The sequence below is a fragment of the Mustela erminea genome, chromosome 15 (assembly GCF_009829155.1).
Source record: "Mustela erminea isolate mMusErm1 chromosome 15, mMusErm1.Pri, whole genome shotgun sequence".
Taxonomy (NCBI): Eukaryota; Metazoa; Chordata; class Mammalia; order Carnivora; family Mustelidae; genus Mustela; species Mustela erminea.
This window is the reverse complement of record NC_045628.1, coordinates 77,746,265-77,773,948: the sequence shown is the minus strand read 5'-3', so window position 1 is coordinate 77,773,948 and position 27,684 is coordinate 77,746,265. Positions and strand designations below refer to the sequence as shown.

Below are 27,684 nucleotides of genomic sequence, written 5' to 3'. Positions count from 1 at the left end.
CAATGTGTAAAAATGTTATGTGTTCTTCATAATTCAGAAATAGTTAGCTTTCATTAATATAAAAATCTTTTACGATCTTTTGGAGAAACAGGATTAAAATGAACATGGGAATTATTCACTCACATCTATTTAACAGGTGTTATTTGTAATAATTTCCTCACTTAAGGAAGACCAATCCTTAAATATATGTTCTTACATATTTATATTAGTATCTCTCTGCATCACCTGAAGCATCGCTAAGCATATACGGGTTTCTTGAGAATAAGGATCTTTTCTGTCTCATTCACTGCTGTATCTCCAGCACCCAGGACAATGCCTGCCACATATTTAGATGTGCTTGGCGTTGTATGAATGAATGAACGAACGAACTACCAAATGAATAAACTACCAAATGAACAACAGGGGCGGAAACAGCTACGACAACATGGGAAGAAATCTGGGCCCAAACAATAGCATGAACTACCTGTGCTGTTAAGACCCAGTGAGTCAGAGCACACAGCTACACATGCCAGCTGATGGGACTTTCAAGCCCCCCAGAAGTGATCCCAAGCCAAGTCACTGCTAGCTAGCACACAAGTAGCTCATCCGTCTGTGTTTTGAGTCTTCTAGAATGGTAGAGTGGCTATGGGAAGTTAGCAGTGTAGAACGGAGGGCTTTACTTCTTACCTAGGTTAGTGCAACAGCCTCCTGGCTGGCTTCCTGGGCTGTACTCACGCGGCCCATGCCCGCTCATGCTACCACACCACCCAGCAGCCAGATCGAAACACATCACCCACCTGCTCAGCAACCCTAACGGCTCTCCATGGCTTTCAAATTAAAACCCAAGTTCTAGGCCCTTGCCTTTTTGCTCTTACTCCACTCCAGCCACATGAATATTCTTGTCATCCTTCAAGCACTCAGGGCAACTGCAATTTCGATTCCATCCACTTGGAACGAGTTTGCCTCGGATTTTCCAATGGCTTCTCACTTCAACTCTCTGAACTAACATAACTGATCAACTCCCTTTCCACTTTGTTTTTTTTTTCATGGAGATAACACATTAAATTACATGACTATTGGTCCTCTCCACTAGTTTCTGGCCGTCAACAGAAGCTACATATATAATAGTTAATCAATTCAAACTTTCAGCTAGTTTCCCATCATTAGGGAGAACATATTTATGGAGCAAGTCTTATCACACTGTAAAAGTTCTATGCTACAGTTCTTATAAGCTATGATTAGGGAACATGAATTAAAATTTTGAAAGCAAAAATTCATTACTGAAATTAAAACAGTTTCTTCCCAAGTAATATTGAAATGATTAGCTATATAAACTATCAGCGGTTAACACAATATGAAGCTACTATCGACTGCAAGTACAAAACATGACGTGTTTATTTACAGCATACCATGGAAGAAAACTGGTTTAAGAACAACAATCCAACAGTGAAAGTTAGTGGAAATTCTGAAATGGACAATATCCATTTCTGCCAGAGATTTAAACACAAACAAACAAACAAAAAACCCCAGCAAACATAAGGTCAGAAGGAGAGTTAAGCAATGGATAGTCCATTAAATGCTCTTTAACTTGTATGCTCTCCTCTACAAAATTACCAGGAAAAAAATCAAAAGGCAAAACTGTACTTCATACAAATGCCAGCAACATCAAATAATAAACATGCTTTTCCATTAAATACTGTTTCTGAGGTATAGAAAAATGAAACAAAACTATGAGAGCATAAGTTTGGAATATTCACTCTGGAATCAATTTCATCAAACAAAAGAAGTCTACTGTAAAATGTACTCTGCCTAAACATTTAAAAAATTTTCAGAAAATACTGAATTATTAAAAAAATAATAAACACTGCAAAAACATTCCAGCTTTGACAAGCAAACGTATAAAGCCACAGAGACGCAACTTTCAAAACACAGTAACTTGAGCTCTGTGAGCAGCATGACTTACTGTAAATTTAAAAAGCCACTGCTCACTTCAGGACCATAGGCATGTACGTCCCCCCAAAGTCCCCTGTTGGAACCCTAACCCCCAATGTGCCGCTCTTTGGAAGTGAGGAAGGCCTTGGTAGGACCTTTAGGTTTTTAAGACTGGGATTAGTGTCCTTTTAGGAAGAGACATGAGCAAGTTTGCTTCTCTCTCTTCACCATGCGGGGCACGGCGAGAAGGCAGCCATGTGTAAACCAGGAAGACAGCCCGCAGCAGATGCTGAAGCTGCCGGCATGTTAATCCGGAATGTCTCAGCCTCCAGAACTGCAAGAAACCCCAGGCTATGGTACTTTTGTTACAGCAGCCCAAACTAAGAGCACATATAATAGATTAAAGAATAGGGTCGGGGGACCTCAGTGGCTCAGTGGGTTAAAGCCTCTGCCTTCGGGATCAGGTTATGATGCCAGGGTCCTGGGATCAAGCCCTGCACCAGGCTCTCTGCTCAGTGGGGAGCCTGCTTCCTCCTCTCTCTCTGCCTGCGTCTCTGCCTACTTGTGATCTCTGTCAAATAAATAAATAAAATCTTAAAAAAAAATAAAATAAAATAATAGGTTCAAGGGGCGCCTGGGTGGCTCAGCTGGTTAAGCATCCAACCCTTGATTTTGGCTCAGGTCGTGATCTCAGGGTCGAGAGACCAAGCTCTGCTTCTGAGCCCAGCGCCCAGCTCCACACTCAGCAGGAATTCTACTTGAAATTCTCTCTCTTTCTCTGCCCCTCGCTGCCCTCAAATAAATCAAACTTAAAAAAATAATAATAATAAGGTCAAGAAAAATGCACTATTCACTGAAAAAGAAAATACTGTGTATTCTGTGTTTCATGTTTCTGATGCTGACCATTTCTAAAATACTAACAAAATCACCGAGAAAGATGGCATGTTCAAGTACTATGTACATCAATTTTCTACCAAGACAAAATCCCTGAAGTTTCATACCAATACAGACAAAATGACTTAAGGGGCTTGAATCACTCAACCAAACTCTAACTGAGCTGTATTTGGTGTTCTTAAAAACAGAAGATACTACACAGATTTCTAACTTAAGGAAATGTTTGGCTTTCATAGGGAAAACACAAAAAGATTTGTTTTTGTGAAAGAATGATCAACTGCTTTGTATCTGTTTACAGAGGAAATGAACAAAGTCTTTTAACAGGTGAATCAGATTCAAGAATAATAGCCTATTGCCATGTTATCTCAGTGTCTTCTTACGTTTCAGGACACTGGATATGACCCAGGCTTATCTCAGTTCATGGGATAATGAACAGTGTCCATGCAGTTAAGGACAGCATTATTCAATGGTGTGTTGGGTAACCAATCTTATAGACGTCTCAAATCTTATTTCTGTGGGCATGTTTTGATAATAAATCAAACTAAAAATACCACTCAATTTTATTTCCAGAATGATTAAACTGGCTACATGAAACAAAACCCAGAATTCTACATGTGATTTAAATCCTGCTTGAGGGGCGCCTGGGTGGCTCAGTGGGTTAAAGCCTCTACCTTCGGCTCAGGTCGTGATCCCAGGGTTCTGGGATTGAGCCCCGCATTAGGCTCTCTGCTTGGGAGGGAGCCTGTTTCCTCCTCTCTCTGACTGCCTCTCCTCCCTACTTGTGATCTCTGACTGTCAAATAAATACATAAAATCTTAAAAAACAAAAATAAAAAAACTGATGCAAATTTTTTAAAAAATAAATAAATAAATCCTACTTCAATTTTCTGAGGTAACATAACACAGCAAACAGAGTATGAGACTTAGATGTCAGAAACATGTGGGACAAATCTAAAAGAAAAACATTGAAGAGAGAAAAGAGAAGACAGTCTTAACCAGTAACTATTTTAAAAAGGGGGTGAGTGGAGTTAAAACCACCTACACCTATCCTAAGCCAAAAAGTTTCTGGAAAGCTTTTTAGCCTCTATTCTTTGCAGGGCTAAAGTGGGAGAGATCACATGCTCTCTAAATCAGGGTAGTGTAAAGATCCAATGGGTTAACAGACGTGAAAGAGACAAGAAACAGACATGAAAGAGACATGAAAATACAAAAACAACAGATAATGGGAGGAACACCCAACTTTATTCTCCATAGAAGAGCCAAGCAGGAAAAAATAAATAAAAATAAAAATAAAAATAAAAATAAAATAAAAAATTTATCATTTCTCATTTCCAGGCATACAGAATGTAATCTTCGTAGAACATACTTCCAACATTAATCATACCTCATATTAATTACTGTGTGATTACCTCCCTCACTGAACTAGCACTTCCTTCAAGACAAGAACCTCAGCTTTGGTATTTCCATGGCTAACATACTTTCAGTCTTAGAAGATGCTCAGTCAGTGCCTGCTGAACTGTGGTGTGCTATTATTTACCCTTTCTGGTACGTAAGAATACATTCAGAAGTAGAAGAATTACCATTTTCCTTCCGTAATCTTGTTATGAACTTCTTAGGAGGAATCACCCCAACCTTCTTCTTCTGAGTGGCTATGCTATGGAAGAGGTCTGCTAGGCAGGTAAGAAGGTTCTCCTTCTTCCTAGGTTGGCTCTTGTATGCTAGAACTTTTTCCCGAAATGGACGACAAAAATAAAGTGCTTGAAGAACTGAATTACAGTAGCAGGTATTCCCAAACTAGAATAGGAAAAAAAAAAAATCTTGTTAAATATGGAGCAACACATTTTCAAGAGAACGAATTTCCATGTATAGTTAAGAAAACAGAGAGAAGAAAGGGAATTTATAGTCCTCATAAATTAAAAGGTATCTAAGAGTAGAAATAATTATTCTGACTGCTAATCTGCCATTTAAACATTAAACGGATGCTCCAGGCATTGGTTTCAGGTTAAAACAGAAGGAAAATATATGCAATAAATTTGGCCTTCATGAAAACTAATTTAAAAAACTATACAGTTTAAACAGTAAGAGTACTTAAAAGGATAAGACTTCTTTATAATTCTTTTTTCAATTCCCATTGTTACATTGTAGATATTAAGCATTTCATATATTATACATTTTAAAATATAACTCTCAAAAATTCTTTTGAAAAAACATAAAAGTGAGGTTTTCTATCAGATTCTTCAGTGCCATCAAAAAATAAAAACAAGGGGTCCCTGGGTGGCTCAGTTGGTAAGCGTCTGCCTCCAGCTCAGTTCATGATCCCAGGGTTCTAGCACTGAGCCCTGCATCAGGCTTCCCTGCTCAGTGGGGAATGTGCTCCCTCCTCTCCTCCTGACCCTCCCCGCAACTCTCCCCTGCCACCCACCACTCATGTTTGCTCTCTCTCCAATGAATAAATTAAAATCTAAACAATATTAATAATAAAAAGCAAAATAAAATGAGATCCTCTGAAATGTTAGATTAAAAATTTTCAAGGGCACCTGGGTGGCTCAGTTGGTTAAGTGTCTGCCTTCTGCTCAGGACATGATCCTGGGGTCCTGGGATCAAGCCCCACATTAGGCTCCCTGCCAAGCTGGGAGTCTGTTTCTCCCTCTGCTCCTACCATCCATCCCCCCACACTGTGTTTTCTCTCAAGTAAATGAATAAATAAAAATCTTAAAAACAACACCAACAACTTTTCAGTATGCTAGCACAACCACCACTGAAATGCTGAGATACCTGCACATCACTCTTGATATATTACAAACAGACTTCAGGTGCATTGAATCCTCCACATGAACCAACTTCTTACCAGCCATGTGTAACTACAGCCTACTGAACTTTAACGTCCTCCTCTTTAATAATGGGGGAAAATAATCCTACCTTATGAGACAATGACACACAATTTGATCAACATTCATTGTCTTCCTTTTCCCTTCCCACTAACAGACACTGGTTCCCAACGCGAGCTGATAAAACACCCGTAAGTTGATTGATGAGGACGTGGGGAGACTTTGAAAGTGTAAGAAGAGGGAAGAGGACACTTCTCACAGCACTACCATGCAGTGAGGTCACGTCCTCACTAACCTAAAAAGCCTAGGCAGAGGAGACTGTTTTAAGGGGCAGTGTCAAGGTGCCTGGGTGGCTCTGACGGTTAAGCACCAGACTCTTGGTTTCTGCTCAGGAGCTGATCTCATCATGGTATCAGGCTGTGGGATCGAGCCCCAATTCAGGTTCTGTGCCCAGCGGAGAATCTGCTGGAGATTGTCTCTCCCACTGACCTACCCAACCCCAACTTGCACACACACATTCTCTCTAAAAATAAGTATTTTTTTTTTTAAAGGGTAATGTCAAACACATTTGTTTGACATGTACATTTACTTATATTTAAAAACCAGGAAAGATAAATTAAAAACTAAAATGGTTATAGAGAAAGAGGAAAGAGTAGAGAGGAATCAAAGTACCTTTTTAAAAATATTTACTTTGCACCGATCATTTTTTAACTAAATTAAATCAAAAATATCTTGGAAGAAAAAAAGAAATTCCTAAAGCTGAAAGGAAACAGAGATCAGTGAAACCTAAATGTTTATCCAGTCCGTGGGAGAACTACACAAAAAATTAGTTCGAGCAACTTTAAAACATGGAATTTTTATTATCCATGCGTATTGAAATAGTCTAAGAATAAAAAGAAGAAATCTTAATTTTAATAATTTCTTTTTTTAAGATTTTATTTTATTTATTTGACAGAGATCACAAGTAGACAGAGAGGCAGGCAGAAGGGGAGGGGGAAGCAGGCTCCCCACTGAGCAGAGAGTCCAATGCAGGGCTTGATCCCAGGACCCTGAGATCATGACCTGAGCCAAAGGCAGAGGCTTAAACCCACTAAGCCACCCAAACACCCCTTAAATTGGAATTTAAAGTATTAGTATAAACTCGTGTTTGTGTGTGTGTGTGTTTTCAACTTCTATCCACTGAAAGGCCTAGCAGCAACAAGTTTCCCTGGCACACAGATTGTAGTCTTTAAAAACCTTTTTCCCACAAAAAAGGAACTAGGATGTCTTACAGATATGGCTACACTAGGTCTGGGACAGGAAATATACAAATGTAGATCAGCCTGGAATATATTTTGTACAGATTCAAGAGCCAAATTTCATTAAAAAGAAATACTGCAATTGATAAAAAGCACATTAATCATATAAATACTTATGAATTAATAATGATATTTTATAAAACCTTTCATTAGACTCCATGGATGCTGTACACTCATATATAAAAGGAGAACATCAAAGTTTTATCTTGTTCCCTCCCTTCCCCCGGACCCGAGAGCTAGCACATGAGCACAGGGGTAGAGTAGGGGCAGAGGGAGAGAGAGAATCCCAAGCAGGCTCCACACCCAGCATGGAGCCAGGCAAGGGGCTTGATCACAGGATGCTGAGATCGTGACCTGAGCCAAAATCTAGAGTTGAATGCTTAATTGACTGAGCCACCCAGGTGCCCCTTATCTTGTCTTTTTTTTTAAGATTTTACTTATTTCTTTGAGAAAGAGAGCATGAGAAGGGGGAGGGTCAGAGGGAGAAGCAGACTCCCCACTGAGTGGGGAGCCCGATGGGAGACTAGATCCTGGGACTCCAGAATCACGACCTGAGCCGAAGGCAGCTCCTTAACCAACTGAGCCACCCAGCTGCCCCTTATCTTGTCTTTCTTGTAAGAACAATAGTTCAAAGGGAACTAAAGAGTTGATGAAGAAGTTCCAGCTTATAGAATAAATCCAGCTAAGAAATTCAGAAGAAATGACTACAAATAATGGAGTAGGAAATAATTATCAATGGATACCAAAAGCGTTAATGGCTGATGGGAACTTGAAAAACTATCTGAAGCCCCAGTGCACTACAACATCATTAAAAATGAACAGCCAAACCTTTGTCTCTTGCAGAAATATGTAGCAACTCTTAGGTAGAATTCCTGTCTTAAAAAACAAAAGTACTACATTTTTTTAAACTACTAAATTTCAATCACATGTCTAGACCTATCAACCAATTTACAAGATATTTAAGGAACAGAGAAATGAGTTAAACAATACGACAAAAAAAGAATAGAACATGAGGCCCAGTGAGAATATATGATTTTTACATTCCTATTGGTGGTCAGAGCCAAGAAGTGGTTTCCATAAAAACAAGTGCTTTAAAGGCTTTCTCGGTAAATGCTAAAAGAAGCAGATGAAAAGGAGATGATGCATTGGTACTACTGATAAATGTAACTCTGGATATACTTTAATAAAGCCTATCCAGGGACTAAGTACACCTGCAGTAGAATCTACAATTTTACTGAGATTAATTTACCGATTATTCAGTATTAATTAGTCTGAAAAATACTAGTATTTGTATCACAGTCTAATGAAGCTAATGACTAACAAACTATGCTTCTGCCATTGGAGAGAAGAGTCACTCTCCATAGATGGACACTTCTGTTAAAAAATAAGCAACAGGGATTCGAATGACTTCCAGAGAGCAGGTAAAAGCAAAAGACAGCGTCTCACAGTATATTGGAAAAATTTGTAATAAAGGTTGACCAAATTATAAAAAAAGAAGCAAATGGAATGATAAGCTAAGGAACCAGAGGGAGTCTATTCTTTTGTACAGAATGCTGGGAGGTAGACTCCTGCTCATCTTCTGAACATAAGGCAATGAGTAACATTATAATCAGTTCTCTGGAGTCTTCTTTTATGGTCTTGCACTGATCTTCATCAAACCCATTAAAGAAAAATCAAAGCTTGAAACTACTACAATTTCTCCAGAACAAGCAGTAACTTTCGATCTTATTCATAACTCTGAAAATTTGTCTTCAGCTTCCCTGACAGTAACTTTCCTCCAAGTTCTTCAAACCTAAAAATGAATCTCTCTAGTGTGTAGCTTTCATGCAAAAGATTGTCTGCGATGATTTCCCCCACACTCCTGTTTCTGAATGCTCGATTTCCAAAAAAGACATTGCTTTAAGTGTTGAAACCTACCCTATGTCTTCTCAGCTTGTTTTGACGATCAAAGGTATAACCAGGTTCAAAATAAAGGGAAGCAAATTTTTAAAAGCCTCCACTCTCCTCAAGGTCTGAGCATTAATTTTTTCAGTTGCTTACTGAACACAATGACATCCTCTACTGCCTTTTGTTCCTAGTTTTAAGATAAATGCCCCCTCCACAAATCTTTATCATAGCCCCATCACTAAGATTATCTTGAACACACATGAAAATACACTTTCATAAAATGTAAATTTATATACATAAAAATATACATTACATACAGTCAGCCGTTCAACAGTGCAGGAGTTAAGGGTGCTAACCCCTCACATAGCCAAAAGTCTGTGTGTAACTTTCAACTTCCCAAAAACTTCACTAATAACAGACTACCGCTTACCAGAAGCCTCACCTATAATAATTAATTAACACACATTTTTTATGTTATGTGTATTATATATAATAAAGTAAGCTAGAGAAAAGAAAATGCTATCAAGAAAATCATAAAAGAAAATACAATACTATACTGTGTACCAAAAAAAAGAAGCAAACTGCACATAGATGGACCTAGACAGCTCAAACCTGTGTCGTTCAACAGTCAACTGTGTAACAAATGTGACTGAGACAAAGTAAATATGTAAAATTTTTCTTATTTACATTAATTTTGTTTTCACTAAAAATTATTAATATTTAAGTGACAGCAATGAAACAAAGTACACCTTGTGATAAACTGTGGGCTACAGATTTTAATATTCGATTGCAGGTCTGAGTTTATGTTCAGTTATTTCTGTATGTGGCTTTAATGGCAATCAAAGATAGATACACAGATGCATAGACAGGTCTAAGGGGGAAAGTTTCCTTTACGGCCTTACTGTATTTTCGAAATTAAATTCTCCATCCTATCTACCAAATTTGTTTGAATTCACTGCAGTGATCATGGGCCTTGAAAGCAGCACCGCTCAGCATCGAAGCGAACAGGCTCTGAAAGCAAACTGTCTAGGTCCAAGTGTGCTTCTGCTCTCTGACCTCTGGAAACTGCCACGCCACTCCGCTTATCCGCGTCCTCGGCTGTAAACGGGGTTTGTAACACAGGGCCCACCTTCTAAAATCTTGAAAAGAACTAAACTAATAATCCGCCTGCAGCACTAACAACAGTTCCCTGGCCTTCATCACGGCACTGTTATTTTTGAAACTATCTTTTTAAGTCATTTGACCATTTTGAAAAATTAGATTAACAGAAATTAAATCGTATCATCTCTAAATCTACCTTGAAATTGTACTAGTTTATAAAAACATAAATGAATAAGAGACAGTTACACTGTCAACTCTTTGGTGCTATGGAACCTGAAGTGACATAGGACCACTTCACACATGGATAGAGTGTGGATACTAGTATCAAACATTTAGTAAGAATTAATAAGGCTGGGGCCCCTGGGTGGCTCAGTCAATTGAGCATCTGACTATATTGATTTCAGTTCAAGTCATGATCTCAAGAGTCCCTGGATGGAGGTCCACATCCGACGCCACCCTCCGGACTCCACCCTCCGCGGGCTCCACACTCAGCGGGAAGTCCCTCTCCCTCTGCCACCCCCCACCCAGCTATCTCCAGCCCCGGTTGGGTGTGCACACTCTCTATAAAATGAATAAAAGAATCTTTAAAAACAAGAATTAGTAAGGCTTCGCTCTCATTTTTAGATAAAAATAAACATTAGTGATTCTGTATCCCTTTCCACAGCCCAATCGTTCATCTTAGGTATATCATTTGGAGACTACTGGTGTTTACCACCACTATCTTAACAGTATCGCCTAAAAAAAAAAAGTTTTAAAATGTTTAAATGCTCCACTGTCCCCCGTGCTGGAGGCTAGTGATGATGATGCCTATCCTCTTCTAAGGATATGAATATCCCCTTCTAAGGAAAGACCCTCTTCCCCTACTACAGTTTGTTTAGGTGGCCCTGTTTTGGAACACTGTACCCAACATGCCCCTACTCACCAGTCTCACCACAGTCAAGTGGACCAGATCTAAAAGTGTCCTTCCATGTGCTAGTGGAAATACATTCCTCACCACATACCCCTTAACTGCGCTGTCCCACCCTTTCTTACAGAAAATAACTTCTCTACATAAATTCTGCAAGGTTGTCAATCACACACCCTTTCACAGACCCTGCCACGGGGCTGGACACTTGATCCAATCTCAGCAGAGGACTTGGGACACAGCTGTTCTCTCGGATCTAATGTAAACATTCTCTGGGATCTCTGATAATCTAACCCTCAAGTAGCTTATGGCCATCGGGTGGAGAGAAACAAAATGACAATCAATCAATTCAAACAAAAACAGAACCAAGACATTTGCTTAATCAACTTTATTCTTGAGGATGACATTTTATAACCCGCAAATGGAAAGAAAGTTTCATTTTTATTTGTCGCTGTTCTTCACAATGCTCCTGTCCCCTGGACCAAGAATTCGCATCAATGACCACTAGCGATTCAGGTCTAAAAAGCCTTTTCTAGGGGCGCCTGGGTGCCTCAGTGGTTTAAGCCGCTGCCTTCGGCTCAGGTCATGATCTCAGGGTCCTGGGATCGGGTCCCGCATCGGGCTCTCTGCTCGGCAGAGAGCCTGCTTCCCTCTCTCTCTCTCTGCCTGCCTCTCCATCTACTTGTGATTTCTCTCTGTCAAATAAATAAATAAAATCTTTAAAAAAAAATAAAATAAAAAAATAAAATAAAAAGCCTTTTCTAAGATGGTCTAGGAATCCAACTGTTATTTCGTAACAAAGATCTTAGGGAAAAGCACCTTCCACTATAACCTCACAAATAGATTTGCTGAGGCGACATGTCTGTTGGCTCCTACTGTATTAGAAAATTAATACAGAACCATATCATAAAACAATGAGAAAAGACTATTTAAAAAGGTAGACTGTACAAAAGTAGAAAAGAGATACTGCTAACTGAAATCACCCCTTTTCTATCTACATACAAAAAGAAGTACTCACTAGCTAAAAGATACAAGGGGAAAAAGGCAATCTGGTTCATTGGATCAAAACAATTCATTTTCAAAGAAGTTAGCTGACCCTATAAAGGTGACATTTAAGCAGGATATTCCGCTGCAACAGAAAGCTTTCAAAAGGCTACCCTGCCTACTCAAGATAGTTTCTGAACCCCCACACCACAGTAGTATTCCTCCTGCTTTCTAATAACATCAGAAATATTAAAGCATTCACAAGAATTAAACCAACAGGAAATCCCCACTCAATGTATTACATAAAGTACAGTGACAGACATCAGAATATTAAGAAAGAACTGCCATCAAAGTGATCCTCTGTGAAAATATTCTTCCAAAAAAAGATAACTGCAACTGAAAGTAATGGAAAATAGGTTATAGTAACAATATGGAAAGTAACCCCTATGCTGAATTTTCTACCAGTTAATTAAACTGCGGTTATTTTTCGTCTGTCCATTAAAAAAAAAAAAAAAGTCTGATTTTCTAAGTGCCCAAATACATGTACTATTTCCCAAAGGCAAGTGGTAGTGAATGACTGTGCCACTCACCAGTCACAAAAAGGCTCCAAACAGGCAGTTCTGATAGAAACCCTTCTCGGTGTAAGCTTTTTGTTAGAAAAAATTAAAATGAATCTTGAAAATGCATACTTAGCTAAGAACATACTGATAGAAGAAAGAAAATACATGTGTGCCTCATTTTAACAAAATTCAATTGTTGGAAAAGATAAACCAGAGTTCTTAAAGCAGTTACATTCCAGTGTTGTTTCAACACTAACTACCTTGTAGACAGGTACAGAGAGGGAAAAAAAAAGTCACAATGTTACCTCTGAATTAAATAAGCTACCCTCTCCTACCCTCCCCCCACAAAGCTCCACCCTTCATTTTTAAGGGACTCCTATAGTGTGATTAACTCCAAAAATTTTTTTAAAAGGAAGAAGGCACGGGGGTTGGGGGGGGGGGGAGAAAGAGTGATGATATTTTAAGAGCTGCAAAACAGGACCTATAGAATAAAGTTAACAGTATAGAAGACAGTCTCAAGATAGCCTGAAAGTTTAAATCACAGAGTTAAACACTATACTAGTTCTGCTGCATCTACTCTGACCACCAATTAATTTCTCAATATAATTCAGGTGTTCATCAATCTTTCATAGTTGGAGCGCTGGCTACCTCAGAGATCCCAATTTTTCATATTAACTAGGCACAGAGATCAGAAACTACATTTCTACCCATTAGATGAGTCTCTGGGAGGGATAGAAGACAAAGCTTCCTCTAAAGATCTCTTACTAACTCCACTCCCTCCTGCTTCTCTTGGATGTTACTCAGTATCAGTTAGTCAGTTTCAGGGAGAAGCACAAATACCACCCTTTTAATTTGGATTGATTGATCCATGGAGAATAATAATAAAAATAAAACCTTCTTAGAAATCCTTTTCTTTTTTTTTTTCCACAGCTGACACAAAGCAATATACCAGAGAAAAAACAGCATAACTAAAAAATAGACTAATTTCAGAACTCATTTTATAATAAATTTTCTCAAGGATGTTGTTTTAGTTGTTGAGTCTATCTACAGAAAAAGTTACAGTCAGACACAAAACGGAGAGACTGAAATATTTAAACTGGAGAGGATTAAAGGTAAAACAGCCTTCAATATATAAAACATTCCTCTGATGAAGAAAATGGGTTCTTCTGAGACACAATTCTAGACACACATCAACGTAAGAACGTGAACCGAATCGGGTGGGAGCCGTAGGGAAGGAGTTCATGGGAGTGGAGCAGCTAGGGTGCTGCCCTTGCCAGGATTGCCAGAATGTACACCAGGCTTCCAATCACCAGACACTTCTGCTCTTAAGCACAGATGCTTAAGACGTTAGAAGAGGTCGAGATCGTGTTAAACCAGGGAAATTAAATAGTCAACTCCCCACCTTCCCCACAAAACCCCAATAATATGATAGTAAAAGAAGATACTAAGCAAAAACTCAAAAGGCCAAGAAAAAGGGGGAGGGGTCGAGCTTCCCTTAAAAACACGGTCTGGTCAGAAGTCTTTTAAAAGGACCATTTAGACCCCTAGATGACACTAAACATTTCTTTCAACTGCAGGTTTAGTCTCCACAGAAGCTGCACAGAAGAATCCGGTTCAAAAGCCCTTGAGGACAGCAGAGGACAGCAGTGAGGCACCAAACAGAAAACAGAGGGCTCAACAAAACCCTGAACTAAGCTACCTCTGACAGAAACTGAAAGTCCCTCAGCACCAAGTAAGAGTCCCAGAGGAAATGCTCCAGCCATTGGAATGGGAGGTGGGGGGATGCAGCCATTTCTAACACTTGCCTGCCAAGGGTCACACTAGAGGAAACCACAGCAGACAAGCTCTACCCATAGTACACCAAGTCCCAATCAGTTTTTCAGAATCTCACTTGTATGTATGAATGAAATTTAAGGAAAGATTCTATTAGAAAAGACAGAGTTTAAAACAGTGAGGGGGAGAGAGAGGACCTCAAAACAATCCAGTAAGCCTAAGAAAACCTCACCGACAAAAATTATAAATAACATCTTGGGAAAAACAACAGAATATTGCCTCCATAAAACAACATAAAAAAATTTAAGGTAACACTCTACGAAATAAAAAGTGCAATGAACTGGACCAAAAAGGGCAATAGTCCAAAATGCAGAATATCAGATGATCAAAAAATGGAAGAAAAAGGAGGGAAAACAGAGAATCAATCTGCATTTCAATATGCAACTAAGACTATATGAAAAAAGAACAAAGAGATTACACTGATTGGAAGCAATTATCCAAATACTGGTATCAGAAATTTTCTAGAACTGAGGAAAATGAAATATGTCTAAATGGGTTGATAAACAGCCAACAACAGCAGGAGACACGAAGGACCGCATCATGGGGCCTAGGGGTCTAAATGTCCACAACAACAGCAGGAGACAGGAAGACGCATCATGAAATTTCAGAACACTGGCTATCCATTCACATTCTGAAAGGAAAGCCTCCCAAAACATCTTTCTAAGGGGCAAAAGCCACACACAGAAGAGATGAAGAATCAGAAGGGCATCAGTCCTGCCGATGTCAACGGAAGCCAGAAGTCCACAGAGTAACCCCCTTACAATTCTAAAGGAAGGTTGTAACTTAGGATCTCCATCTAGTTTTGACAATAACCAAAACATTCTTAAATACACAAGATCTCAAAGTCACCTCCTGTGCACACTCCCTAAAGAAGCTACTACAGAACACGTTCCACAAAGCAGGGAAAACCCCAAGCAGAAGAGGGGATCCAGGGAAGGAGAGAAGCGAAGGGATGTCCGGGGTAACGGTAAAAGGACACAGAGGCCACATGGCAGGATGACAGGGCTCCAGAGGGATGTTAACATTCTGGGGCTGATGCAGTGCAAACTGGTACTGAGGAAGTCTTTTTGCATTTCTTAGCGCTGCTGAAGACTTGGAATAAATGAAAATTAAGGATGAAATTTAATGAAAATGAATAAATGAAAATTAAGGATGTGGAAAAATAAAGCAGTGGTGAATTCCATACCAGAGAATGGGCAGGGATGGTGCTGGAAGAGGGCTAAGTTTCTTACCTACTGTACAGGAAGTCAATGAACTGTTTTGTTTTTGTTTTTAAAGATTTACTTATTTGAGAGAGAGAGAGTGAAAAAGGGAACATAAGCAGGGAGAGTGGGAGAAGGAGAAACAGGCTTCCTGCCAAGCAGGGTGCCCGATTCGGGGCTCGATCCCAGGACACTGAGATCACAACCTGAGCCAAAGGCAGAGGCTTAATGACCCAGGCGCCCCAATGGACTCTTTCTAAAAGCAGCATAGGCACTTGATCTAGAATACAGGGGTAGATTCCAGGGAAAATGGCCAGCCTCCTCTGAGGAGAGGGGCACTGTGCAGTGAGGACTGCTGATTCTGTCACAAGCTTCACACCCACAAGAGGACTCCCAAAGAAAAAGGAAACACCCACACCACTTAAACTGCTTGCTTCAAATCACACAAGAAATCCACCTCATACATCACAATTACATACTAGTGTTTAGTAACACACAGGTGTGTTCAATGGAACTTTCTCTGTCACCCGAATTACTCTCTCTCTCTAGAGTGTTGAACACTCACCATGGACCCACCTAATAGTACCCTACAACACAGATTTGTGGTGTGTGCTGATGATTCAGAAAAGAGTTAAAAATTCTAAAAGAAAGTTCTTCCAAAGTTTTAATAATGCATAATTACTAGAATTACCTCCACAAGCCTGGGGAATGTACCCTTTACTTGTATTTTGCCCTTGTAGATCTATACTAGTTAAACACTGCCAGAAGTTGACAAATACTTTACAGACACAGGGAGGCATTTACAAAAGTTTATTATACCTGTACATTTGGACCACTTATATTTAGGCATTTAAAGGATTCTCAAAGAATCAAGAGATCATTTGGTGTAAGCCATACAAAATTTAAGTTATGAAAAATTCTGACACAAAATAGGAAAAATTAAAAAACCATTTTAAAACTCTTATGACCTTGGGCAACTTTGTTTCCCTTTCATTAAAAAGGGAATTTCAAATCAAGTTTCTTGGCCTTAAGCCTAGTGAGGCAAATAAACAATTTTCCTTTAATAAATGATGAGATGCATGCATTATTTTAAAAACTATTTCCAAAGGTACTGGTGAAGACTAAGTATCAACGGGTACTTACATTGACTAATCCAAAATAGTGCTCATTGACTGGAAACTGTTCTGGACCAATCTCTTTCTCTAATGCCGAGGCATTGGCGCCCTTTAAAAAAACAAAAACAAAAGCAGAGATCTTAGTATCTGTAGTATTAAGTTTTCACAGTTATACAGGCATTACAGAGAAATCCTTTAAAAACGATGTTCCCTTTGACTCCCTAACATTACTGGAAAATAAAGGATGATAGTGAAGAGTAAAGGATTTTAATAATATGACTAAAAACTAGTTCGCAAGAACTTCCTCAGGAAACCAAAGCATGGATCAAGAAATTCTATTTGTAATGTGTTACTATTTTCTGGGTAATGCATTAAAGACCCTGCTGTACCATGTGCTCTAACAGGAGAGCTGAAAACCAAACATGCAGATATGCAATAACCTAACGATTATTTGGAGCGATATACCTGAAAATCCCCCCACGGATCCCAAACGACAAGAACGTTGTGTGAAATGGCACTGATGACTGTGCAACTGCCAACCATCCTACTACGCAGCAGAGTCAGAATCATGGAACTAGATTTACATACAAAAGCATAACCATTTCTCAAAAAGATATCGTTAAAGAAAAAAATGAGACTAACACATGTATAAAAAATAGCAGATGGCAAATGGGCTGAAGAACATACATGAAACATACTTGAGTAGGTGCTGAAAGAGAACTGGAACATGGCATTGAGGGTGAGGGATTAAAAAGGGAAAAAATAAAATGAAATGCAACAAAAAAAAGGGCCCTGCGCCCAGACAACAATTGAGTGTCACAGTCTCAGGAATATGACTGACTCAACTCTGTGCACTGGGGTCCCTGAAAAAAAGCGGGGGGAGGTCGGGGGCAGGGTGTCCCTGTGTGGTGGCACATGCCACTGAACGGACTCCAAACATAGCCGGAAGGGAATCGACAGCAATACTGAAAACCCAACTCTAGATACGGTTACTTGAAAACTCCCAAGAAAACATACCACCACCTACATAAAACTGATACGGTATGACTCACAAAATACCCGAACACCACTTGGCAAAGTCACACACAAGACAACATACACGCTATGCCTCCTCTGAGGCGCTGACTCGAGGCTAACGCTACCTCTGTGCCCAGAAGCCCATCCCTGTTGTTTCCTGACTGAGCTCCGCTCCTGGACTTGGGAAGCCCAACCTCTGTTAGACGACACATCCTCAACTTCCTGATTGCAAGTACTGATTAAACAGACCTGGTGGACTGGTGGTCAAATTCTACAAAACAAGACATTTCCTTTAACATCTTCCTGCCTTCCAGCACTTGTATATAAACACGACAGTGCTTTTATTTTTTTTTTAATTTAGGACTTATTTTAGGCTTTCTGCAAAACCTTCATATAATCGCTAGTTTACAGATACCATTTATTTCTAATCTGGCCATCCACTGTTCCAGAACAACATCAAATTCAAATATTTCAGCAGCTACAAGATCTACTGAACAAATCTGTCTTGGTGCGAATGTTGGAAGCCCCTCTCCCCATCCCCGCCAGCACAAGTTATCAGGTCATAAAATTTCCTCAAATATGTTGAAAAATATCCGTCAGCCCAGATGTTTACCACCTACTCTAAGAACTAATACTAGTTTATTCAAATAAGTATAACCCCTTCCCCACAAAACAGAAGGGCAGGGGAGAAGGCAGGGGAAGGGGGAAAAAGAAGAAAGGTTCTATTACCGAAAATACAATCTTATTACATCTTTTTATGTGGAACAGTAAAATGCCAGTACATGTAACTCAGGAAAGCATTTCTGGCCCTTAGGATGAACACAGTAACACATGAACATTGTCCCTCCAATGTAATGCCAATCACACACCGCAGACCGTGTATTCTAACCATGCCAGAAGATCCACTTATTCCCGCCCCTCCATCACAGATTTTCATGCCTGCTTAGAAAATCCTCCAGCTGTCCTGCATCCTCAAAGTAAGTCTCACTATGGATCAAGTTATTAGCTTCTCTGCACCTCGGTTTCCTTAACTACAAAAGGAAAATGTCACCAACTACTTCAGAGGATAGCTACAAGGAAAGGAATTTAAACCTCTATAAAAGCATCCAGCAGCGTCCCATAAATATTGGTTCCCTTCTTTGCCTTCCCTTCAAATTCAAGGTGGGTACAGAAAGCTACTCTCCTTAGCCAGTAATGTTAATAAATATCTGCTCCATGCAACAGAGAAGAAAACAAGTCAGAGGAAAACTGAGATAGCTTTAAAAATAATAATAATAATAATAATAAGGTATTATTAAAAAAATGGATTTCCTCACTCTGGCCAATTCCACCAAGTGGCTCAGAGGTACAGTCACTGTAGTCTCCAGAGGCTGACAATAAAGCAAAACCACAATCCAATCAGAGATCTGGGAAGAGGAGGCTAAGTGTGATAAAATGGGAACAGCCATACACCATAGCCATTGAACCTTTCTGGATTTATGAAGCTTCATTTGCAAAATAAAAGGGTCCATCTCCTCACTGATTTTCAAAAACCCCAGCCCCCAGTTTATCTGTTGGGTGCTCAAGTAATCCTTTACCCAAATTAAGGTTTTCACAGCTAACCCTGTTTAGAAAATTAATACTAGGTAATTTCCAACTCAACATTCTACCATTACCAATCACTTTTACCAACATTTCTGAGAACATTTACTATAACAGCACAAAACTCCATGGAGGGCGAAGCCAACCAATAATACATGCCAAACAACACAGTTCAGAAGAGAAAGATCAGAGCGACAGATTGAATAGGGGGAGCAGATCCAAATGGAAAGTTCAAAGAGAGAATGGAATTTACTTTACGACAGTTCTAAATTAAAGGACAGCATAGTAACATATACCTTACCATGATAATGATGCTGTATAATGCAGATTCTGTGACTGTGCAGGATAGTCTTTCGGCATGAACTCAAGATCTTCTCTGCAGAAACAATCAGAGTACATATTTCTACCTCTAGCTGAATGCTAACTACAAATGCAAAGAGGAGACGAAGTAATTGGATTTCTGATGACTGGTTTTCAACACCAGAGTTTGGTATAGCTGGGGAGAAAGAGCCACCAAGCCAAATGTTTGCTGTAGAATTTTTAGTATCATCAAAAGAGTTCTCAATGTCATCCCTTGAGGATGTTGTAGAAGGTTGACAAACCCTATCGTTTCAAATAATGGTCAACCAGCAACCTCAGGGTTTAAACTGAACCTAGAACAAGTCAATATTCAATAATAATGGCTCTGAACAATTCTCCATCCTTACAACACTTGAGAAATATGATCCCACTACAATTAACAGTGGTTTATTGCATCAGTGTTGCTTTCCCAAATTAAGGAAAGAAATGTTGGCATGCTCAGATTAGAATTTCTGCTCTAAAGCTTTCATAGGTATCAGGATTCTTATTGTATAAGTACATGACACACAGAGAAAGAAGAAGACATTCTTTTCTGATTGTTGTCTCCATTTTTGTAACTTATACAAAAGATTACTTTAGAGTCAGTACCTATTACTACAGAATTCATCATAAAGAAGCAATGATGTATCCATGACTCTCCTGATGAGAACAATGAGGTGGATGAATTTTAGTATTAAAAAATTAGTAATTTAGGGGTGCCTGCGTGGCTCAGTGGGTTAAAGCCTCTGCCTTCGGCTCAGGTCGTGATCCCAGGGTCCTGGGATCGAGCCCCGCATCGGGCTCTCTGTTCGGCAGACAGCCTGCTTCCTCCACTCTCTCTCTCTCTGCCTCCTTCTCTGCCTGCTCGTGATCTCTGTCTTTCAAATAAATAAATAAAATTTTAAAAAAAATTAAAAAAAAAATTAGTAATTTACTGAGCTGGTGAGAAAATGAGGAATCCACAGAGAACAAAAAACAAAATGATGGGAGAACCCTGGGAGACAGGCCAAATGCCAAAGAGAGATTTTACAGTGAGGGTATGTGTCAACACTAGTGACCTTTATACTCTTTTCTGACAGCTGAATGAAAGAGAGTGCAGGGAAACCTAAAACTTGGGATGACAGGCAGGCCAACAAAAGACCTGAGCGTGACACTAAGATTCCCAAAGGGCTGATCTTCATGTCAGGGGGAGCAAGAAATAATCCTGTACCACAAAAGGCAACAAGGGAACATGCGTGACCCATGCTTGGCACTGGGGGTGGAAGATAGCTTCAAAAATTCATAACCCCAAGTTGACCCTAATGAAAGACTGTAACCCAAATCCACACAAGCTGTATGATCTTAAACCAAACCACTCAAGCAGATAATGTAATTCAAAGAGACCCTGAGTTGATGGTGCCCTCTTCACCTGGCAACCAACAGAATTACAAGTTCACTCTGGGAATTGAAGTTAATCCACCCCACAAAAAATTCCCACAAATAAAACTCCAAGAGATTTGAGTTCACAATCAAAACTCATACACACATACACAAAACAAGAAAATAAAGCGCTATGAATAAAAGCCAGCAGAAACACAGACCGCAAAATTAGACTCTCAAAATACTAAATACCAGAATATTTCAGACAGGATACAAAACAAATGCTTAATATGTGCCAAGAAATAAAAATTGCTTGATTATAAGAACAGAGATGAGACTCAAGGCTGATGCAGGTTTTTTTTAAAAGAACTGAATCAAACTTCTAAATATAGGGGCGCCTGGGTGGCTCAGTGGGTTAAGGCCTCTGCCTTCAGCTCAGCTCATGATCTCAGGGTCCTGGGATGGAGCCCAGCATCAGGCTCTCTGCTCAGCAGGGAGCCTGCTTCCCTTCCTCTCTCTGCCTGCCTCTCTGCCAACTTGTGATCTCTGTCTGTCAAATAAATAAATAAAATCCTTAAAAAAAAATTAAAAACTTCTAAATATAAAGGCTACAATAATTAAAACTAAAAACTCAATGGTAACTATAGAAGGCAGTAAAAAAACTGGAATTTGGGGAGAAGGACAGATGAACAGGCAGAGCACAGAGGATTTTTAGGGCACTGACAATATTCTGTATAATACTGTAATGATGACTAGGTCATTATACGTTTCTTTAGGCTGTATACAAAAAGTAAACAGTATCATAAACTTGGACTTGAGGTGATCACGATATTTCAGTGCAGTTCATCAGTTATGTCAAAAAGTACCAGTCTGGCGGGGGACGCTGATAATGACGGAGGCTATGCACACGTGGAGCTGAGCTTTACGGAAAATCCCTGTACTACCCGCCAAGAAGAGAAAGTCTTAATAAGATAATTAGTCGGAAAAGAGAAAAACTCAACGGCTAGGCCTAAGAATCCAGGTTAATAGTAATTAATATTTTTTCTTTTTCTTAAATGGAGCCCGAAGTGGGGCTTGAACTCATGACACTGAGATCAAGACCTGAACTGAGACTTAAGAGTTGGACACCTAACTGACAAAGCCACCCAGGCTCCCTGGGTAGTATTTTTTAGTCAATATTCCTGTCAATATAATGCTAGAAATTCAAACTAACATTTTTATTAAAAACAGGAAATGTTGTTTTACAGAAAATATTTCATGGAAGAATGGGTTGGATCAGTTGGGGAGCTGCTGCAGCAAGACCATGGTACACTATTATGGCACTGACCTAGGAAAGGTACAGACTTGGGTCTCTCTGGTCCCGGCCTTCTCACTAACTAGCTGAAACAACTTGAGGCAAAATGCTTCTCTCTCTGGACCTTGGTTATCTAATCAGTAAGACCTCAAAATCTACAGTACCTCCCATCCCCATGTGTCTAGCAATGTGTGAATCTATTGGTTCTTCTGATCTCATTAAGACATTAAGGAAAAAAGTTTGGAGAGTCTATTAAAGACCAAACATCAAGTTCTGAAGAAAAGGTAGGATATATTATTACATCCCCAGAAACAGTCATCCAATCCAAGAATTTGCAGGTCGTGGAGTAAGTGTCTCCTTCGACCTGCCTACTATGAATTCTTAGAAAGCTAAGCAATGCTTCTTTTTCATGCCAAAAAATAACCATCCAAGTAAAAGAAGAGTAAGTTCTATAAGGCTGTCTTTGATCTATCATTCTGAAGATACCACCTGCAAAAAGGAAAAAACAAAAGAACCCGGGGGGAGGCTGTTTCTGGTTAAATAATTTTTACATGGTCAATCACGGAAACCACACCCTCTCTGACCACCATCCACTCTGCCATTATGAGAAAGACACAAGACAACACATTATTACATTTGAGCAAGAAATTAAAAAACAGTAAATTGTAAAAAGATGAATATCTACTACCTAGAAAATATACTTATCAAGATTACTTCTTGAAACTTCTTGAAACAGTGAACAATTAGTTCCCAGACATCTTTCTGTTTAAAACAAATATGATAAAATCCATTTTTCCCACTCTTCTGTTTCAAATCATATCTTTGAATCCAGTGTTTATCATTCCGAGTGTAACACTGGAGGGTCACACCAGGTCAGTACCCAAAGGAGAACTGCCAAACAGGCAGCAAAGGCTTCCCAAAGAGGAGACAATCAAGTGACCTTGGTAAAACTAGGAAAAATTCTAAAGGCACAGGAAGAGCCCAAATGAGGATATGAACACAAAGAGACAAAGCGAATTTGAGCAGTGAAAGGATAAATCCAAAATAGAGATGATACAAGAAGCAAATATTTTAACCCAGAGAATGGAAAAGAACGAAAGGCTAAAAGCCCACACCTGTTCTCCTGGAAGATACTGTGTCCCTGAAACTGTATCAGCGACAACAAAAATCTGTATTAAAAAAAATTTTTTTCCACAGGCATCATAAAAATCATCTCAAAACAGTCTTTCATAAAAGGTGAAATTCACCAAGTATCTGAGTATCTACTTTCTCCCCAGTCCTGTGCAAAAAGTGGTAGAACATGACTGTCAAATTGTAATACCCATTTAGTGGACAGTGAAATCAGTGTCTCTACCATTTGGATCTACCATTTGCTTTTTCAGTAAAACAGAAGAGGTCATGGTATATCTCTTTATGAGTGAACAATGGTGTGTGAAACGTTTATTCCAATAATTAAGTACGTGTATATTAGATCTAACTATAAAACCTATTTCCACTGTGAGTTAATTTTTTTAATCTTTTTGAAGATTTTATTTATTTGAGAAAGAGAGCAGAAAGGAAGAGAGAGGGAGAAGCAGACTCCCTGCTCAGCAGGGAGCCTGATGTGTGGCTCAATCCCAGGACCCTGGGATCATGACCCAAGCAGAAGGCAGATGCTTAACTGACTGAGCCACCCAGGCACCCCTCCCTTGTGAGTTTAAATAAAAGAAGTTTTGATATATACAGTGCTACCAAAGATTTTAAAGGGTAAGAAAGAATCATGAAGTCATGATCCAACTGAGGAGTATACAATGAATAAAAACTGGTTTTTCATGAAACCAGATAGAAAATGATTGTAAATAAATTTAAAGTTACAGAGGGGAAAACAAATGTCAAATTATGTTAGTATGCAGTATGTACTATAGGCTATCAGGACAGGAATGACTCTGGGAGCTGCAGAACTGGGGAAAGGCTTCATAAACAGATGTAACTAAAAGAGCCAAGCCTTGAATTTTCCTTCAGAGGTACTTCGATTCTAGCTTTACAGGCTGGTGAAACAAGAGCCCAGAGAATATGAGTAGACCCTTAACCATTCCAAATGCTGGCTGTGCCATGGACTAAGCAGGAGGCCTGCCTTCCTGGCCTAGTAGGAGCTAAGCACAGTGTCACCGTCCAGAATCACTCTGCCTTGCTTTTCTCATCAGCAAGGTAAGAGAGACCAGATTTATGGCATCTACTGCGAATCTAAAATGTTATAATTCTAAGACAGCAGCAACATGGATTCACAATCACGATGTGAACTTAAGGCAATAGAGTTCACACCCTTGTGCTCCAATTTCCAAATGTGGAAAACAGGGCAGACGAAAAAACCCATACTTATTATGCCCTGTTTCTAAAAAACGTATAGAATATTTAGAACAATGTCTGGCACAGTAGGCACTAAACCAATAGTTTCTTTACTCCTTCTTAGTCCCAACTTCAGATCAACTCCCCAAGAGACTGACATTGCCAAAATAACTGAGAAAGTATCTGGACACTCCACACTGGTGCACCATCATTCTAAGAATCTTGGTCTAGGACCTCTACAGTGGCCTCCTCTGGTTTTAACTCGGCCATCAAAGAGAAAACATGCTCCACAGAAAGTACATGGGCTTCTTAAGATTGGGCCAGGCCCAAGAGTGGCAAGGCCCCCTCGAAGCATGTCACAGAGGATGGCAAGTACTGTCTGAGAATCCGAGATCAGCACAAAGCAAAGCCAACCCTGGCAAGATATCACATGGTATAAATGGTGCACACAGAGAGGGTGGGATGGTCTCCAACACAAATGGAGAACTCAAAACACCTTCGTATCTCCGAACTACTATATAACCAATTACCAACCTCTGGAAATCAATCACACTCCCGAAGGGCTCTGGCCTCTGTTACCATCACAGGTCTTCTGAAAGCCCTCTTTGTAAGTCCCAGTTCCATGGAGAAGGAGAAGCCATATAAACTTTTTACCCAATGATGCATATGTACATGTTCATGTGTACCTCCAACTTCCCTCTACCTTCCACAGCACCCCAAAAATCTTCAACCCAGCAGGGAAGACTTCTGGCAAGTTTTCAAAGTTTTCAAGAATATAGTTCTTTTCAGAAGGAATTAAAGCAGCTTACTCCCTGTGCAGCCGCCACAAGGGCATATACACGACATGTAAGTTACACAGGTAACATTCTCCATCTAAGCAACTACAGAAAATTCAATTCTATGATTAATCACTGACCAAATGACTGCAAATTTCATTTTACTCAGACCTGCACTTATATAATCCTTTCCACCTAACAGTAATATATACACAAACACACCATGTAAGAGACAGAAGCTAGGCAAGTTACATATCTGAAACATTATAATTCAATGATAAATGACCAAACCAAAAAACATCAGACAGGTAATTTTCACCTCCAGAAGTTCACATATCCATTAGAACCTCAATATTCCTATTAGATGTTAAAAGCTATGATCTCTGTATTACTTGATCTAACATCTTCAGTGAAATGATTAGCTATATATTTCACAAATAAATGTGTTATTTGTAGAGAATATTGATATGTAGAGAATAAAATAAGATTCAGATTCATTTTTAAATCTTTTTAATCAGTCAAAGAATGAGAAAGTAATAACACTGACTTGGTGCCAAAAACAACAACAACAAAAATCCACGTCTTTAATCTCTTAAGTGTTCACGAGACAATGAGTTACTGAAAACGCTCTCCTTAATTCACCTCTGTCAGAAAGTTATGATGGTGACACTGGGCTTAGCACAAATTACTCTGCCAAGCCTCCAGTCAGCTTAACAAGAACATCAAAAAGAAAATTCTCCAATATGACCAAGCTTCATATAACGGCATGCTTAATTTGAGTGAGTACACTGAATTTTACAAGTCCTATTTATATCAATACCAAAAAAACTTTCCTGAGAAAATTATACAACACTCTCACGTACAGATACACATTTAAAATATAACCATACCTGAACTCCCTTAATGGTGCCTTACTTATGACAAAAAAGGTTAAGATTTGGTTTTTACAGCCTCTCTGTGGAGATTCACCTACTCTGGTCAAACAAATAACAAGAAATGTGACATTACTTTAAGCTCTACCATATTCTTTTTATCATTTTTCTATTCTATTTTACCAAATAATAGAACAGAATATTTTGCTCTATAAAAAATAAGGAGCCCTGGACCAGTACTAGGCCAACTTTGGACACGTGACTAGGATAACTGATTGTATGATAATGCTAAATCAGAAAACACATGTTCAGTTCTTATCCACTTACAAAAACGTGAACACTTCCATTTTTACAAATAATGACCTATTTGTAAAGCCTGTCACATTCCTGTGACAAAAATCACTATATAGAGACAAGGTATTATTAAATTGAAGGAAAATAAAAATTATTTCCTGAGTTACTGTTACTACAACAGAGTTCATACTCCAGATTCTAGAGGCTAAATGTACTCCTGCTCACCCTAATAAAAAGTAAAAATATCATCAAACTTAAATAGTTTTCTCAAACACAGACATGAACTGACTGTAGCTGCCACCACAGCATGTCCAAAATATAACCACGGGTGGAGTGACGTCACAGAAAATTGAAGCTCCAGGGATCAATACCTCCACAAAATCATGGAAACCCATGAGAATCAACTATTTCAGAGCATTTACACCAACCAGGGGTGTGGCTGCTGAAGACAGAGGATACTCAACCCAGGTCAGAGAGTAGAGTGCATGAACCAGCAAACAGCCCCTGTCCCTCTGACTCACAGCCCAGGCAGGCATAGGGCCCATGTGCCTCGAGTGCTGGCTGGTGCCAGGGTGGGCAATGGGGACCTTGCCCTCCTAACATTAGGGTTATGTATCTTATCATACTGGAGGCAGCCTAGGGAAACAACAGAGACACCTGCGTTTGTTTCCACCCTCCTGGGCTGCATGAACTTCCCTTTCTGGATTTTTTGGGTGGTGGGAGGGAAGACCTAGACATTTAAGTAAATCTCTGCCAGGTCACAAGCTGACCAAATATAACGTAAAAGAAACTGCAGTAATCACACAAAGCAAAGAACACAGGTTTTGCAAAGTCATTTTGGAAAAGTCACCACACAAAGAGATGACAGCAACCCTCAACAGCAATCACTGAGAAAGGGGAGAATCTGATTCCCAAGTCTCCACAACGTAATATTCAAATGGTCCAGTTCTCAACAAAAAGGTATCAAATGGGATGCCTGGGTGGCTCATTAATTAAGCATCCGCCTTTGGCCCTGGGATCCAGTCCCACATCAGGCTCTCTGCTCCGAGGGAAGCCTGCTTTCCCCTCTCCCACTCCCCCTTCTTGTGTTCCCTCTCTCACTGTGTCTCTCTCAGCCAAATAAATAAATAAAAATCTGTTTTAAAAAGTTACAAAGCATACAAAGAAACAGGAAACCACAGCACTTTGAGAGGAGAAAAAGAAGCTGATAAAAACTATCCCTGAGGAATGCTAGATGTTAAGAATTACTAAGGTATTAAATCAATGGTCTTAAATATGCCCAAAGAACTAATAAAGGATATCAAGAGAATG

The 27,684-nt window shown here is 39.4% G+C and overlaps 2 protein-coding genes across 6 annotated transcripts in view; both read right to left on the bottom strand.

Moving 5' to 3' along the window:
* The window catches only part of LOC116574510 (ral guanine nucleotide dissociation stimulator-like), a 492,075-nt gene that overhangs the window by 286,379 nt on the left and 178,012 nt on the right, over positions 1-27,684 (bottom strand). The gene's annotated exons all lie outside the window — the stretch shown is intronic.
* Positions 1-27,684, bottom strand: part of LOC116574516 (ubiquitin carboxyl-terminal hydrolase 12) — a 102,728-nt gene that overhangs the window by 31,289 nt on the left and 43,755 nt on the right. For 2 of the 4 annotated variants that reach the window (XM_032315297.1, XM_032315296.1), the window contains exons 2-4: positions 19,416-19,490; positions 16,545-16,625; positions 4,385-4,598 (exon numbers count right to left, since the gene is read on the bottom strand). In XM_032315297.1, the coding sequence (XP_032171188.1) occupies positions 4,385-4,598; positions 16,545-16,625; positions 19,416-19,418 (298 nt within the window). In that variant the 5' untranslated portion in view covers positions 19,419-19,490. The remainder of the gene's footprint in view (positions 1-4,384; positions 4,599-16,544; positions 16,626-19,415; positions 19,491-27,684) is intronic. The other 2 variants (XM_032315295.1, XM_032315298.1) reach the window with 2 other exon arrangements.